This window comes from Mus caroli, chromosome 9 (assembly GCF_900094665.2).
Source record: "Mus caroli chromosome 9, CAROLI_EIJ_v1.1, whole genome shotgun sequence".
Classification (NCBI taxonomy): Eukaryota; Metazoa; Chordata; class Mammalia; order Rodentia; family Muridae; genus Mus; species Mus caroli.
In genome coordinates this window covers 27,090,064-27,107,598 of record NC_034578.1, presented here as the reverse complement: position 1 = coordinate 27,107,598, position 17,535 = coordinate 27,090,064, and the positions used below count along the sequence as shown (strand labels likewise).

At 44.6% G+C, this 17,535-nt stretch overlaps 1 protein-coding gene across 1 annotated transcript in view; it reads right to left on the bottom strand.

Annotated features, from left to right (window-relative positions):
• Prdm10 (PR/SET domain 10) overlaps window positions 1-17,535 on the bottom strand; it is a 102,895-nt gene that overhangs the window by 68,244 nt on the left and 17,116 nt on the right. The window contains exon 2 of the mRNA XM_021172017.2: window positions 1,069-1,263. Coding sequence (XP_021027676.1) covers window positions 1,069-1,137 — 69 coding nt within the window. The 5' untranslated portion in view covers window positions 1,138-1,263. The remainder of the gene's footprint in view (window positions 1-1,068; window positions 1,264-17,535) is intronic.

Genomic DNA, 17,535 nt, shown 5'->3' with positions numbered 1-17,535 from the left:
AAAAAAAAAAAAAAAGAACACAAGGGGGATCCTGACCACAGATTCCCCACAGGCAGGGCCCCTGATCAAAATACAGAACCTCACAAAAACATTTTCTCCCCACCCCACCCCCTTCTCTCTCTCTCTCAAAGTCTCACCATGTGGCCCCGACTGCTTGGAACTCACTAAGTAGGCCAGGCTGACCTTGAAGTCACAGAGATCAACTGCCCCACTCCTCACCTTTTCTCCTAGTTTTGGATAAACCTAGTATATAAATTAATGAAAGTCGTCATCAGAACAGTTTCCATGAGAAAACCAGTGTTCTCAGTTATTCTGCTGAAAACATCTCTGGAATCACTTTCTCTAAACTTTAGACTGTAGCCTTTAAGTCATATTATATCATCATGATTACTTACTGCAGTGTTGATTATTTCTTAAATAACGTAATATTTGCACATGTAAATCTTTCAAGGTTAACTTTTGATTAACAACTGATTTTGACAAGGTACTATGGTTTTACAATTTAGTGAAAAACTGGATCAAAATCTCCTGTTTATCATACTGTTTAAAACTGAGTTTATGGGCCTAGCTTCCTCCTGTTATCACTTGGAAGTAAGAAACAGGCAGATCTCTAGGAGTTCGAAGCCAGTCTACACCATAGAGAGAGTTCCAGGCTAGATAAGACCGTGTCTTAAAAGAGAAGATAGGTCACTTACTTTATAAACATACCTTAGGTTTCATTACTCATAGAGAACTGAAACCCTTTACTGACTAAGGTAAAAGGAGCCAGCAAAAGAAGCCAGCAAAGGCTTGAGGTTTTCAGGATCAGATAAGAATAGCACAGGTAAGGAGGGTACTAAAGCAGCATCTACCAGCCAAGTGCAGAGGTAAGGCCTATGGAGTAGAGGAGTAGCCAAGTGCTAATGCATTCCTGCTTCTCCAAGCAAGTTCTCACGTCCACTCCCTCCCAGCCACACTCATTATAGAGACAAAGACACTGCTATTTCCTTAGCTGTGTCTACCCAACAATCTACCCAAATGAAAGACTGCTGCCAACAGTGAGCTGGAAGAGGCTGTCCCGTCCTTCACCTGTGCAGTGCTCTGTTCATGGTCTGCAGACGTTGGCCACACATGAGCGCTTTCATCTTTGGGATCCATTCCCTCCTTGTTGGACAGCTCCAGGTCTGGCCCACCTACAGCAGCAGCACAGGACAGAGAGCACTCCTCTGTGCCCTACACCCTGTACACGTGTGCTCATCCAGGGCAGGAAGGTCTCGCAGCACCCTGAGAAAGACAGGAAAGGAACCACGCTTGAAGTGGATAGCTGTTTTAATACATTAGTTTCAACTACAAAGGGGAAAGAAAAGGTTAACATACCTCAGCAAAGGGTAAGAATAATGCATTATATGTGGCAATAATATAATAAAATTCATACCTGCTATATTTTGGACAATTATTAGATGTATGTCTATACATATGTATATATATGGGAACTATACATAGAATGCAAGCCTCATTATAAATATTAAAGGCAATCTTAGTTCTTTTGAGAAAAATTATTTTCCTATGTATTAGCTATATGTAAATAAGAGACTAACGTTCTAATCTGATTGATGTATAGTCCAAATTGACCTCAAATGTTTTTTTTGTTGTTGTTGTTTTGTTTTTTAGAGACATGGCTTTTCTGTGTATCCCTCCCTGGCTTCCTGGAACCGACTCAGTAGACCGACTAGGCTAGTCTCAAACTCAGATAGATCCACCTGCCTTTGCCTCCTGAGTGCTGGGATTAAAGGTGTGTGCCGCTGCCACCACCAGGCTAGTTAGTCCAGGATTTCTCCTAGTAGACATGACCTCGGGAACACTACCATTTCTACTCAAAATGAAGAGCGGAATAATAAAAATGGCAAAACAAGGGATAAACTGCTCATGAAAGAAACTAAATTTCTCAGCTCACAATCAGTCTTCCATTCTTTTGGGTCAGTACAGAGTGAACAGTGAGCAGTGACGTCTATCCAACACCAACACATCAAGTCCGTGCATTCTAAGATAGGACTCTTTTTAATTAGTTATTTATTTTATGTGAGTACACTATAGCTCTCTTCAGGACACACCAGAAGAGGGCATCAGATCCCATCACAGATGGTTGTGAGCCACTATGTGGGTGCTAGGAATTGAACACAGGACTTCTAGAAGAGCAGTCAGCGTTCTTAACCACTAAGCCATCTCTCCAGACTCTTTTTTTTTTTTTTTTTAAGATAAGAATGGGAATGGGTGGGTAGGGAAGTGGGGGGAGGGGTATGGGGGACTTTTGGGATAGCATTGGAAATGTAATTGAGGAAAATACGTAATAAAAAAAAAAGATAAGACTCTTTAAAAGATTATTTTTATCTTTTAGGTGGGAAAGGGTTCAAGACAGGGTTTCTCTATGTAGCCCTTGTTATCCTGAAACTTACTCAATCAGACTGACCTCAGAAATATACCTGTTCTCTGCCTCCCACGTGCTGGGATTAAAGGCATGCGCCACCACTGGCTTTCAAAACTTATCTTTAGGGGCTGGAGAGATGGCTTAGTGGTTAAGAGTATTTGCTGACCTTTCAGAGGTCCTAGGTTCAATTCCCAGCACCCATATGGCAGCTTAAGACTGTCTGTAATCCCAAGTTGAGAGGACCCCTGATACCTCAGAAAGACATACATGTAGTCAAAGCACCAATGCACATGAAATGAAAATAAAAACTTTAAAACAACTTGTTTTTAAAAAGATTTACTTACTTGTATGTATGATTATTTACCTATATGTATACTACATGTGTGCCTAGTGCCTGAGGAGGCCAGAAGTGGCCATGATAGTCCTTAAATTGGAGTTACAGATAGTTGTGAGCTGCCATATAGGTGCTGGGAACTGAACACGGTGTCATCTGCTAGAGTAGGGAGTGAGCTTAACCACTAACCCATCTCTCCAGCCTAGGACCACAGCTCTTCTTAAGGTGATGCTCTTCCCTTTGATGAGGAACAGAAAACATGGCATCCCACAATATCACTGGACATTAATCATGCTTGATCCACTTCTAGCCACTCCCACCAAAGTAGACAGGGGAAGGCATCGGTCACACAGGAACGAGTGCTGGCCAGCATCCACCAGAGTCTTCTCTGATATTTGTAAAGATGTGATGAGAGGCATGTCCTATACCACACACACTCCAATCTCTACATCAAAATAAAGCCCAATGAAGGATACTATAATGCCCTGTACCTAACTTGACCGAAGGAACTGTCTGTCATGTGTGAACTGCACAGCAGCCACCTTCATGGAAGCCTGTGAACAGCTTGTTTCTGCCTTCCTCACCCCTGAGCCACACTGCTCCTACCATATTCAGTGGTACCTGAAACCCTGGAAATGGCAAAGTGGCTAGAGTCTTCAAAACCCCCCAAATCCACATAAAAGCCAGGCCCAGGCAGTGGAAGCCTGCCTTCTCAGCATGTGGAAAGTAGACAGGATCCACACTCCAGCCTTCATGATTACACGGCAAGAGGTCCCACTGCACCATCTCTGTGGTCACTTCTCTCTTCTCACCGCAGCCATTTTAGAGTAAATTACAAACACTGCTTCTTTGCCTTGTCTCTTTTAATGGTGTCTTGCTAAATTACGCAGACTAAGGTGGGTGGTGAAGGTGCATGGCTTTGATCCCAGCACTTGAGAGGCAGAGGCAGGTAGAACTCTGTGAGTTCAAGGCCAGGCTGATCCAGGGTTCCAGGACAGCCAGAGCTATTACAGAGAAACCCTTAACCCTTGCCTAGAGGGAAAAAATTGCCCAGGCTAGTCTCAAAATCCTGGGGCCCAAATGGTCCTTTTGTATTGGCCTCATGAAATGGCTCATGTTCTATCATCCACCTTACCTCCACATTCCTAACTAGTTCCTAAAACTGAGAACACTGTCTTAGAGGCATGAGACCATAGTCAAAATCATGCAGGTGAGACTGGAGCAGCAATTCTACTTTGTTCACACACTTCCTGGGATTTCATCAACTGTCAGGACATTTAAGGACATTTTACTGTCCTTAACAGCCAAAAGAACATCGGCTTTCTCCCTGGCTCTGATGCAATCTGGCATCAACCACTGCTTACTGTGTGTGCTCGCTGCGTGTGCTCTCTGTCTACTTCACTCCAACAGCTTCCTATTCCTAGTCTTCCGTTTATCTGATATTTCTCTGAGGTTAGATTCAAGATACAAATGTTTAGCAAAATTATCGCAGAAGATATGCAGTAGTATCCTTCTCATACAAGAATTGGAGAATCTTTTTATACCATCTTTTAATACTAGCCATGGGAATACTTGGACCAGGCAGTTATACTGATGTCCTTGCAAGCTGTACACAACCCCACATGCCTCCTCTTAGTTTAATTTCTAGAAAGGTGTTTTGTACTTGGAGGAGAAGGTGGAACCCAGGACCTCACAGGTGATAAGCAAGCAATTCACACTGATCCCAGCCTGTCTTATTTCTTTCATTTCTTTCTAGTTTAATAAGCATTAAATAAAATTTCCTGAAAATTAAAAGTACAAACAGATACGTGGACAGTCACCCTCCCCAGAGTCTCTTAGTTACTTTTCAGGAACAATTCCTAGAATCAGTTTCTTGTTTTTCTTTCCAAAGACATTTTATTCACATACAAGCAAATACATATACAATATATTTCTATCTCCCCAAGTGCAAACAAATGAATTATTGACTCCTTCAAGGTAACAATTCTGCATGCGCTTTTTGTGTGTGACAACCTATCTTGTGCACTGTTCCATCCACATATATTTGCTTCATTTTTTATTCCAGCTGCATAATTTCTTTGTATGAATGTATTATGATTTATTCAACTACCCTTATGCTGCTAAATTGCTAGGTTTTGGGACCTGTGAGATAGCTCAGTCCACACAGGGCTTACCTTGTAAACCCAAAGACAGGGTTCAATCCCCAGAAACCATTTAAGGAGCCAGTGTTGTGGTTGGTAAGTTCTAGGCCAGTGAAAAATGGAGTTGGGCACTCAGTTTCTGGGGGCTGACCCCTGAGGTTGCCCTCTAGCCTCCACAAGTAAGTGCACATCTATACATCCCCGTACATCATCTATACATCCCCATACGCATCAACCCTCGCAGACAATGAGTACCGGTAAAGCCATGCGCTGCCCACCTGGCTGTTTAGGTTTGCTCTGATCTTTTACCATATCATAATGGCAGTTAACTCTGGATATATTCAGGGGTTATGGAAGTTAGTGTCTTATAGTCTTTGTTCCAAGAAGATACTGCAGCAGCTGAAGTGCTGTGTACAATGAGACCATCATTAGTTTCTGAACAACGCTGGTCCTCACCTACCCTGCACCCAGCACTCTGAGCACACCTGAGGCCCAGAGCTGGAGAGTATTAACAAGCATGGGAGACAGCCTCGTCAAGGGTGGGGGCTGGCCTGGGTTTTAGTAGCAAGTTAGCTAACCTTGAGCAAATCTCAAAAGGTCTCTTTCTCTATTTTCTCTGTAAAATGGAGTCCCGTGATTACTGACATAAAGCAGTGGGTGGAAAGTGCTTTAGCATAAAGTTTGCTACAAATAAGCAATCACATTTCAAAAGTTATCCAATCAGGGGGAAAAAAGTTATCCAATCCGGTTCTAGTCTCCTGCTTATCTTAAGCCTCTGAGTTCTTTAGAGACGAGGAGTATGTTTTGTTAACTGCTGACATGAGGAAGGACTTGGGTGATTTTTCTTGAGTAAAGATATCCATCCTACTGTGAGACTGGATACAGAGAAGAGGATGTCTAACCCAGGTGTGCTGAGATCACTTCCTAGAGAAGATGAAGTGTAACAGATGTTAGGAAGAAAGCAAACACCAAAAGGAGCAGGACAACCACTCCCATCTGAAGTGCCTTTGTTAAATCTTACTGCATCAAGGAACAGGACATGATGTAAAGCATCCGCAGCCTCACAGAGCAGGGCTGGGCAGTGGCTGGAAGGGAATCGCATCTTAGCATGTACACAGGGAAAGACATGGAGCGATCAATCAAACCGCTTCTAGGGAAGAACAGCAGTAACCTCTAGCAATGAGGACGAGACTCACTGCCCACAAAGGCAGTTCCCAGTAAGTTCCTAACACTGGTAGCAAAGACGGCACAGTGTGGTAGCAGGAAATACACATTTGGTCTTTGTCCCCTTTACCTGGCAGGTAAATCCTAAGTCCCTGGCCCCTACAAAGGGTGTTAATGACACAGCTGATATTGGCACCCTGGGGAGGGTCACGATGGATGCTATTGCCAAGACAATATGACAAAAAAAAAAAAAAAAAAAAAAAAAAAAAGATTGTGGATTCAGACCTCTGAAGTCCAGCTTCTTCTAACACCCTCTTCTCCTTCACGTTTGAGTTCCCACCCATTGTCCTGTACCAAACTCTTTTTTAAAAAGTGTTAGAGAAATGACACAGATAACAGACTAAAGATTAAATTTAGCACCAAAGGCCAAAAATGGCATTTTAGCCAGCTTCAGGATAGCTTCCAGTAAGAAGTATGCCTGGAGGGGGCAGGACGCCTTCTCCCCTACCTCTTGTTCTCTGTATACAATCATCTGGAGTTCACTGACATCCTTTTTAATATCCTTACTAGGCAGTAAACACCAAGAGTTTGCAGAGGTCCATGACCCATTCTAGGGAAGAAATGGAAGTCCAGACATGAGATGGGGAATGTCAACTTAGAACAGGCCATCAGAAGCACAGGTAAAACAACCTGCAGTTGATACTGGCATCTCAAATAGGCAGCAGCCTTGAGAACTGAGCCACCAACCTGGGGGAGCTAAGCTATCTCCAGGAAACCAGCATCCCAGCTGGATTGCATTTGGTTGGTTTTTGTTTTGTTTTGTTTTCTTTTCTTTTCTTTTTCTTTTTTTACAAGACAGGATTTCTCTGCATAAAAATAAAAAAAATTTAAAAATTTTAAAAAAGGATTTCTCTGCATAGCTCTGGCTATCTTGGGACTCATTCTGTAGATCAGGATGGCCTTGAACTCAAAGATCCACCTGCCTCTGCCTCCCAAGTGCTGATTCTTTTTTCTTAATGATATATACAATTGTATCTCTTGGCATCAGCATCTTAAATTCAATAAAACCTGGCACTATTTGTGATCACACAGCATAATGGCAAACATTCAAGGACTGGTCACAAAGCCTCTCACCCTGGTGAACACTGAGTACATTTTTAGTACATGGTAAGCACTGAAGAAAAAAAGGTGTCCGTAGCTGTGCCCCATAGGATACAGCACCTAATGGGAAACCCAAGAACCAACTTCCCTGTTTACTCCACAGTGGTGGAGACTGTGGATAAGACATTTCTGGAGTGCTCGGCCTCTCCCTCCACTTCTCAGTCACACCTACACTTCCATCCTGTCACCACCCAGTGTCATCCCTCAGCATCTGTCCTCTCACTCACATCACCACTGGGCCATTCCTAGCTACTGCCACTGCTCCAGAGCCTTCTGTGAGTCCACTGCCTACAACTGCTACGGAAAGGTTACAAGGAACCCAGCTCTGTGGTCTAAAACAGCAGAACTGGTTCCAGGATTTAAACATTCCGGCAGTTGGGGATGCCACTCAATTAGCAAAGTGCTTGTCCAGCTCACATACACAAAGCCTTCAATTCAGTTCCTAGCACTGCATAAAACTAGGTATGGTGGTACATGACTGCAGTCACAGCACTTAAGAGGCAGGAGGATCAGAGGTCTAAACAGTGAACAGGAGGCCAGCTTAGGCTACATGAGACCCTTCCCCAAAAGAAAAAAAGAAAAAGAAATTCCATGTTCATGGTTCTGAATTACACTCTGATAACAGAACATCATGATATGTTACCATTTCCCTAGATATAAAAAATGTTTTAGTCATTTGAAAAGCAAGGTCAATCAAACAGGATACTACAAAAGCACAGCCTGACAACCTGAGTTCAGTCCTTGCAATCCACGGAAAGGTGGGAAGAACAGCAACTCAACCAGCTGTCATGATGGCCAGGAGTGTGCCATGGAACACTCACACACACACATATTCACACACACACTCACACACATGCATACACACAGATACACACTACTCACAATACAGACAATAACAATAAAAAAAAAAAACATCTTTTAAAAGTAGCTATGGTGGTGCTGGAGATGGCTCAGCAGTTAACACTCAAGGTCCACTTGCAGAGGACCTGGGTTCTATTCCCAGCACCCACGTGATGGCTCACAAGCATCTGTAACTGCAGTTCCAGGGGACCCATTCCTCTCTTTTGGCTTCCTTGGACACCAATCACATGTCAGGTACACACACACACACACATATGCAGGTAAAACACTAGTACACATGAAACAAAATAAATACATATTGAAAAATAGTAAAAGATAATGCTAGAGAGAGGACTCAGTCCATTAATGCTCCTGCCGCTGCACATTTACAAATGGTTAAGTGGGAATCTTTCTCCATGTTTCTCTATAATAAAAAGTTGAAATAAAAAATTCATAGATAACAAGTAATAATCAAGCCGGGCGTGGTGGCACACGCCTTTAATTCCAGCACTCGGGGAGGCAGAGGCAGGCGGATTTCTGAGTTCGAGGCCAGCCTGGTCTACAGAGTGAGTTCCAGGACAGCCAGAGCTACACAGAGAAACCCTGTCTCAAAAACCAAAACAAAAAAACAAGTAATAATTACTGTCCCGCTTCATGATGCAGATGGAATGTTACTGGGCTCTTTTCTCACAGCAACCAGGAATCAATGCATGGCTACCAAGCAGCAGAAATTGGTACATTCAAGGGCAACCCTGCCTCCCAACCCTCCCTCCACCCAGGCAAATTGGCACTGTTAGCTCTCTCGCTCCCACTGCAATCTATTGGGCCCAGGTCCTGAACTGTGGCCAACACCATTCTTCTGAAATCCTTGGAATCCAATCTGCAGCTTAGGCAGCAGGCTGACTCTAACCACTGCCCTCCAGCAGCGCAGCACACAGCAGTAAACAGTAGATAGCAGAGGCAGCCCACAGCCCTGCGGTCTGTCTACAAGTGTAACCTTACTGCACTCTTTACTTCTTGAGTTATATTTGCACCAGAGCTGGAGGCAGGGAAAAGACAGGGTCTCAAGAAACACTGTAGTTACCTAAGGTACTGCCACTTAAGAGGTTTGTAGGAAGAAAGAAGGCAAAAGGTGAAGGAGACAGCAGGAGGCTACAAAGGATGCTCCTGTCCTACTCACTGGCGAGGCGGTATAGGCCATGTTGCCAACCTAGTTAAGAGCCAGCTTCCACACTCCCACCCTCATCTCATTTATTTCATAAAGTCTCGGGCTTTGGAGCTAAACTTATTTCTTGGATCTCTGACTACTGACCGGATGCTCAAGGGTTTTTGTTGTAGCTGTTTCTTTTTTATGCAAGATTTAAGAAAACTCCCTGTCACAGTTTGAATGTGCAATGCCCCACTCCCCAACAGGCTCCTGTGTTTGACTACTTGGTCCCCAGAAGTCAGTGCTGTTTCAGAACTTTAGGCAATAGGTCAGTGGGGGACAGAACTTCAGGTTTTATACACTGGCCTTGCTTTGTGTCCTTTCCTTTGTATCAGCGGAGATACAAGCAAGCCGGCAGGCACTCCTCCCACCGAGGAGCCGGCCAATGCCTTTCCCACCGCCTTGTCCCTCCAGGATACATTGTAGCACTGAAACCTCGGCCAAAAGAATTCTTCCTTCTTGTCAGACATCAGGTCAAACTAAGCGGGGAAAAGTAAGTCACACTAGCAGCGCCTACCAAACGCAGTTCTTTCTTGGGTACAGCCTTGTAGGAGTGGCCAGACGGAAGCAATGGGCTCAGTTCCAGTCACAAGCACAAGACATTGAAGATAACTCAAATTCATCTCAGTCAGTATCCAAGGAGCTCACAGTGATCAGCTCAGCTCACTAATTTAGAGCCCACACCAACCCAAAGAAGTTGGTTAAATCTCGGGTTCAGAAAATGTATCTTAGCACACAGTACCAAGCAGGCGGACAATGACAATGAATAAGAAGCCCCACATTAAAGCTGACTACAAGTGCAATCAGCAGAAATGTTCTGTTCACAGTTGGGATGTGAGTTAAAGCTCTTACACTTAACTGGAATTCAGGAAAGGAATCATAGTTCTGACCTTAGTTCTAACTGGTGAGAACTGAAGCAGAAATACAATAGACCAGCAACAGAGTGATGGAATTCCAGTTCTAATTCTTTATTCTTGCTATCAACTGCAAGCCTATCTGAGTCTTCCAATATATGCTGGCTAGTTTCATGTCATAAACTTCTTGACTTAAGCTAGCATCGTTTTGGGAAAGGAAACCTCAACTGAGAAAATACTTCCTCCAGACTGACCTGTGGGCAAGCCTGTGGTACATTTTCTTAGATTGATGGTTGGTGTGGGAGGACCTTGGGCTGGTGGTCCTGAAATATGTAAGAAAGCAAGCTGAAGCGGGTCGTGGTAGGTGGCGCATCCCTTTAATCCCAGCACTCAGGAGGCAGAGGCAGGCAGATCTCTGCGTTGAAGGCCAGCCTGGTCTACAAAGTGAGTTCCAGGACAGCCAGGGCTACACAGAGAAACCCCTGCTTGTGGACGTTGTACATCGTGGTGCGGAGCCTAGTGCGCACCACGATGTACAACGTCCACAAGCAGACAACCAGGGCTACAACAAAGAAACTCTGTCTCAAAAAACTGAATGGGTGAGATATTGCTTGGTGAGAGAATATTTGCAAAGAGGGTTTGATTTTCAGTACTGCAGGGAGAAGAGAGACTATACCTTTGACTAATAAAATTGTTTAGTTGCTGGGTTTGTTTGGTTTTTTGGTTGGTTGGTTGGTTGGTTGGTGTATTAGTCAGGGTTCTCTAGAGTCACAGAACTTATGGATAGTCTCTATATAGTGAAAGAATTTATTGATGACTTACAGTCGGCAGCCCAATTCCCAACAATGGTTCAGTCGCAGCTGTGAATGGAAGTCCAAGGATCTAGCAGTTACTCAGTCTCACACAGCAAGCAGGCGAAGGAGCAAGAGCTAGACTCCCTTCTTCCAATGTCCTTATATTGTCTCCAGCAGAAGGTGTAGCCCAGATTAAAGGTGTGTTCCACCACACCTTTAATCCCAGATGAAAGGTGTAGCCCAGATTAAATCTCCTTAAACTCGGAGATTTAATCTTCTGGAATCCATAGCCAGTATGGCTCAAGATCTCCATACCAAGATCCAGATAAGGATCTCCAAGCCTCCAGATAAGGGTCACTGGTGAGCCTTCCAATTCTGGATTGTAGTTCATTCCAAATATAGTCAAGTTGACAACCAGGAATAGCCACTACAGTTGGTTTTTCGAGACAAGGTTTCTCTGTGTAGCCATGGCTGTCCTGTCACTCTGTAGACCAGGCTGTCCTCGAACCAGGCTGTCCTCGAACTCAGAAATCCACCTGCCTCTGCCTCCCAAGTGCTGGGATTAAAAGAGTGCGCCACCACCCCCTGGCTTGGAATATTTCTATATAACCAGAGACGTCTAAAGTTAAGAAGAGTAAGAACATGACAGTAAGGGCTATTGCATGGATCTACTGAGGGCACCTTTAACAACAGCTATAAATGCCAACAATGAAACTAAAAACAACTGCTCCAATTGTAAAAACAACAAAGCCCCATCAGAAAGAGAGTTTTATGCCATTGGCTGGGGATGGGTAGTCAGAAGAATTCAGACACCAGTGAGGAAGGAAAGCCAGATCAACTTTGGAGTCAACAGCCTTTTGTATGACAGCAAGCATTTTCAACTCTAAAACAGATGCTGCGCAATGCAGCTTAAAGAAATGTTCCCTGGGGCTCCTGCTGCTCCAGCAGAGGGCCTACAACTACACAGCAGCTCACAACCACCCAGACCTCCAGTCTTGGAGAGGAGATGGCCTCTGGCCACCACAGGAACCTTGCACACATATGGTGCACATAAACACACAGACAAAATTAAAACTAAATAAAGAGATTAAGACCTTTAAGGAAGGAAAGGGAGAATGAGGGAAGGAAGGAGAGGGAAGGAGGGGGAAAAGAAGGAAAAGAACAAAGGGAGGACAGAAACTCGTTCACCAGGCTAGACAGATGCCTTAGTGACTAAGAATACTTGCTCGGAGGCTGGTGAGATGGCTCAGTGGGTAAGAGCACCCGACTGCTCTTCCGAAGGTCCGAAGTTCAAATCCCAACAACCACATGGTGGCTCACAACCACCCAATGTGAGATCTGATGCCCTCTTCTGGTGCTGTCTGAAGACAGCTACAGTGTACTTACATATAATAAATAAATAAATTAATTAATTAATTAATTAATTTTAAAAAAAAAAAGAACCCTTGCTCTAGCAGAGAGAGGATCTCAGTCCAGCTGCCAATCATCTACACGCTGGCTCACAACCGTGTGTAATTTGTAATTCCAGAAGACTTGACACCTTCTTTTGGCTTCTGCAGGCATTGCACATACATGGTATATTTACATTCGTGCAGGCAAAACACTTATACACATAAAGTAAAAAATGTTAAAATGAAAGAAAAAAAATGTTCCTAGTTGGTTTTTCTGACCACCATCAGGAAAGATATTATGTACCCATGAGAGAGTTGAACTATGATTTAAAAACAAACAACAACACAGACAGACTGGAGAGCAGAGAAGAGAAGCAGGGGCAGGTAGATGTGAAATCCACTGAACAAGGTTGGGAGCTGGGGGGAAGGGGCACTCCCTCTCCATGCAGAGTCCTTCAAGCAGGTCCATAGTTCCTTGCTTTCCTTGTGCACAAAAGGATTCTAGAATAGTCACCTAAGGCTTTTTCTTCTAAGGAATGTCCGTTTTCTCCTGTTAGAATAAGGGCACTCCTTTCTTCCCACCTCAAAGGAGAAAGCAAGCCAATTTTTCCTGTTAACCAGGGAATGTGGACTTTCCCCTTCTTGTTCAAATAAGAACTTTTCATGTACCAAAAACAAAGGTGACTCCTCCCATCTCATCTGACAGTCTGCTCATGAGGCAGTAGGGCTCCATCAAGTCCTTCAAAGAAATCTCTACCATTCACTCAAAGAAAAGAAAAAGCCAGGTGATGTGACTTGTTGGGGGTCTCAGCTGTCAAACCTACATGAAAATCCTTGGGAGTTCAAAAGGGCTGTGTGAGTTCTAAGGGATGACAAACCTTGATGTCTGCCTTTGCCTTCTCATAAAGAGTAGCTGCTTGGCTGATAAGATGTGAGGGCAATTTCAAAGAGAAAGCTGTCAGGGGCCTCTTCTGCTCTCAGGAGCTGCTAGGTAGAGCCTCAAAGCGGCAGTGTGTGTGTGCCTGCGGAGCAGCAAACCACCTAGAGCATCTGAAGTGGGACAAATGCACCATGCGCCCAGCTGCTGGACCAGGGGGCGCCTCCCTGTCTTTCTTCTGGGCCCACTGTCCTCTGGCACGCTACAACCATGGTTCCGCAAGGCCTGAGCTGATCTATGGCTGGTCTGTTGTCCAGAGGGGTCCACCTGAGGGCCAGCTCTTCCAGTGTTGAGGGTCAATTTCAAAGTGTATTTGTGTGACCTTGCACCTCAGCTTCTGTGTGTTCAGGGACATGAGACTACCAAACATCCCATTCCTCCAGTCACCTGGGTTCAGACCTCCTGCTAGGTCCCTAGCTCTGGAATACTCTCCCCCCGCCCTCCCCCCAACTACTGACTTCCCCAGCCTGTTGACATTACCTGTAGGTTCTGCCTCTCAGCAGCCCTGCTGACAAACTCCCTGCCCTACATCAAGAAATCATACAGGAAACTGAATGTGGTTTCAAACATGTGCGCTGTGGTCAACACTTCTGTTATCTTATGACTGCGTTTATCAGAAACTTTTGAACTTACCAATGCCAGTACAGGCCATCCCTGACAAGAGCAACATTGCCTTATGACCTACTAGAAAACCAAAAAAAAAAAAAAAAAAAAGCAAATAATAAGACAGACATCCGGCCACAGCAGGCAACAGAACACACTGTGTTCTGTCAAGGGCCTGAGTTCACAACTCCTATACCTCGAACTCCAGAAGGATCCAAACCCTCTAGGCTGGACAGTGACCCACATACACAGACATGCACATAATTTAAAAATAATTAAGACAAAAAGACAAGGGATCTGAGTAAACATTTTTCTCCAATATTTACATATGGAAAATCACATATGAAAAGATATTTAAGAGCTGAAGGCATAGCTCAGTGGAACAGTAGAACTTGAAGGCACTGCATGAATAAAGGCCCTACATTCGGTTTTCAACACTAACATACACATACACACAGTATCTCAAAGGAAATAAACGTATAACTGAACCTCTGAAAACAGGATCAGCAGGACAGGATGGTACATGCCTATCCTAGCACTCAGGGGCACTATGAGTGTGAGATCAAAGACTGTGTGTGTGTGTGTGTGTGTGTGTGCATACAGAAACTGTCTCAAAACAAAAATAAAAAGGAAAAAAAAAGCAGTAAGTGGCCGGGCGTGGTGGCGCACACCTTTAATCCCAGCACTTGGAAGGCAGAGGCAGGCGGATTTCTGAGTTCGAGGCCAGCCTGGTCTACAAAGTGAGTTTCAGGACAGCCACGGCTATACAGAGAAACCCTGTCTCGAAAAACCAAAAAAAAAAAAAAAAAACAACAACAACAAAAAAAAAGCAGTAAGTGAACAAAGCCAGCCACAAAGACTGCTTACTCCATATCTAAAGTCCAGAACTAGTAAGTGTATACAGACAAAATGTAGACAAGTGATTGCTACAGGCAGAATTTGGAAGGGGGAGGACCTAAGGAGTACATGTTTCTCTGAGATGATGAAAATGTTCTAAAAACAAACATGTATGTGGATATATTTTTAAGTAAACACTGAATTAGAAAAAATTATGATAGTATAGAATTGTTTTAAATAAAAAGTAAAAGTCACCCTCTCCCTTCCTACCGCATCTCTAGATGTGGCCACTGTTGATAGTCTCTTGTGAGTCCTCCCACTGTTACACAAAGCCAACACACAGAAAACAACTGTGTCTCTAAGCACATGCTTAAGGAGAGCGTACAGCTTGAGTCACACTTTAATATGCTGTGGGCATCTTTTAAGACACATAAAAGTATTTTTAGTAAATACCACTTTTAACACAGTAGATATATCAAAAATGTCCTCAATGTTTCGGTGGTGGTGGTTCCAGGGCCAGCCCCAACCCTCGGCAAGCACACTGCCACTGCACTACACCCTCTCAGTATTTTCATCTTTACCCTTTTGGGCGGAGGAGGAGTTTTCAAGACAGGGTTTCTAGAACCCAGGAGTCTGTGGCCACCTTCAACAGGGTAGGGAGGCCCTGCCTGGCTAAAAATATGCAAAATAAAGCCAGGTGCAGTGGTACATGCCTATGGTCCCAGTCCTTGGGAGGAACCTAGTTTTAAAAAAAAATTTCCAGGGGCTGGAGAGATGACTCAGTGGTTAAGAGCACTGACTGCTCTTAACCACTGAGCCATCTCGCCAGCCCGCACATGCCTTTTAAAAAGGAAAATTTCTAAATACAAATAACTTAGACAAAACACTAGTCATACACATGTTCATTGCTCGTGTGTGTACAGGTGTTTGTGAGGGAGGGAGGATGTTAGTATGTGTTGGTGGGGTGCTTATGGGGGGGTATTGGGGGCGGGCAGCAGTCAAAGCTGGATATTCTCCTCATTGTCCCCATCTTATTACTTGAAACAGGTCCCTCACTGACCCTAGAGCTCAATTCGACTACTTGCCAGGAGGCCCTAGGGTTCCTCCAGTCAGCAGCCCATGTGCTGGTATTAAGATTAAGGCGTGTACCACGGTGCCCTGCTGTTATATGGTCCTAGGGAATAGACTCGGGCTCTCAGGCTGTACAGCACATGACTTAGGCCAAGGCAAGTGACTCTCCCCAAGCCCACTTGACTTGGATGTATTTTTAGCAGGCACAGCCTTGGACCCAGGGTCTGGTGCCAGTGTTCCCAGTGAGCTGTGTCCTAGCTCCACGGTGACAATTATTATTACGTAATTTCTTTACAGCTCTAGGCGCTTTCTGAACCTTTTGCTTTTCTGTCTGTTTTCATTTTGGAAACAGGTCTCACTATGGAGTGCAGGCTGCCTTTGAACTCACTATCCTCTGGTTTCCACCTCCTGAGTGCTAGGATTTTAGGCGTCACTGTGACATGCTGCCCAGTTTTAAATTCTTTTTAATGGTGTTCAGTCTGGGTTTTGTTTGTTTGTTTATTTGTTTGTTTTATGTCAAGGTCCCATCAAGACCCCAAGATGACCTCAAGCTGAGCATGTAGCAGAGAACGACCCTGAATCCTGATCCTTCACCTAAGTGCTGGGATAGCTCAGGAAGGACTAGACAGTGACAGCTAAGACTGAGCAGACCTCTGTTTCTATACAGTGGACGCATACTGCACTGTAAACAGCACTGCGGTAGCCAAAACACTGCAGTAATTAGACATTTTTATTGGATTAAATTTCAAAGTCCAACATTATCGAGCCTTCTTGGAGACCCCTGCCAGTTTTATACCTTCCCCATTCAAGAGGTAACCCTTTATGGCTATTGATTGGTCTTGCTTTGTTTGGTTTTGGTGCTGGAAACCAAACTCTGCCCCAGCAACACTAAGCATTCACCCTACATCTGAGCCTCACCTTGGGCAACAGTGACTTCCAAGAAGCGCTGAGCTGGCTGAAGCCTGGTCCACCCCTGCATCTTACACTGTATGTCTGGGCTCCACTTCACCCAGTACCTTCCACAACCACTCACCACATCCATCATACAGCTTTTGAGACAGGGTCTCTCACTGAACACAGAGCCCACAGGTTGGCTGGCTAGTGACAATCAGAGATCCACCAGTCTCTGCTCTCCCCTCTGCTCTCTGCTCTCTGGGATTATAGGCACAGGATGCTGTTCTGAACTTGGGTTCTCAATTACTTTACCCACTGAGCCATCCTCCCAATTTCCAAGCTCTCACTTCAAAAAGGAAACATTTCCTTCCTTCTTTTTCCAACTCAGAATACAAGCCGAAAAGACACCTCTCCAAATGCATGTGCCAAAGGCAAGCCTACACCACACTCCTCACCCCACTGGGCCTTTCAGTAGGATCTGCAACCTCCTTAGAGCCCTGTCGCTGATCCTGTCTCAAGAGCATCTGGATCTGGCTGCAGCTGTGTTGCTTGGGCTCTTTCCAGGCCCTTCCCCCCCCCACCCCCCCCCCCCGTAGCTTTATACCCTCCCCAGGTTCACCTGCTCCAAGGACAGGTGCAATGCTTTAGCAATATTATAGAAAAACTAATTGCTTTACATCATTCAGATGCCAAAATCACTGTTACCTCCTTGGATGGCCATTCTGACACTCTCACCTGAGTCTCCTTTAACATTCTGTTAGGCATTACCATCTATTAAAGACTGGACATCCGGAGATGTGGCTCAGTGGCAGAGCACTTACTTACCCTGTATGAGGCCCTGGTTCTATCCCTGGCACTTCAGGAAAAGAGAAGAGAAGAGGAGAGGGGAGGGGAGGGGAGGGG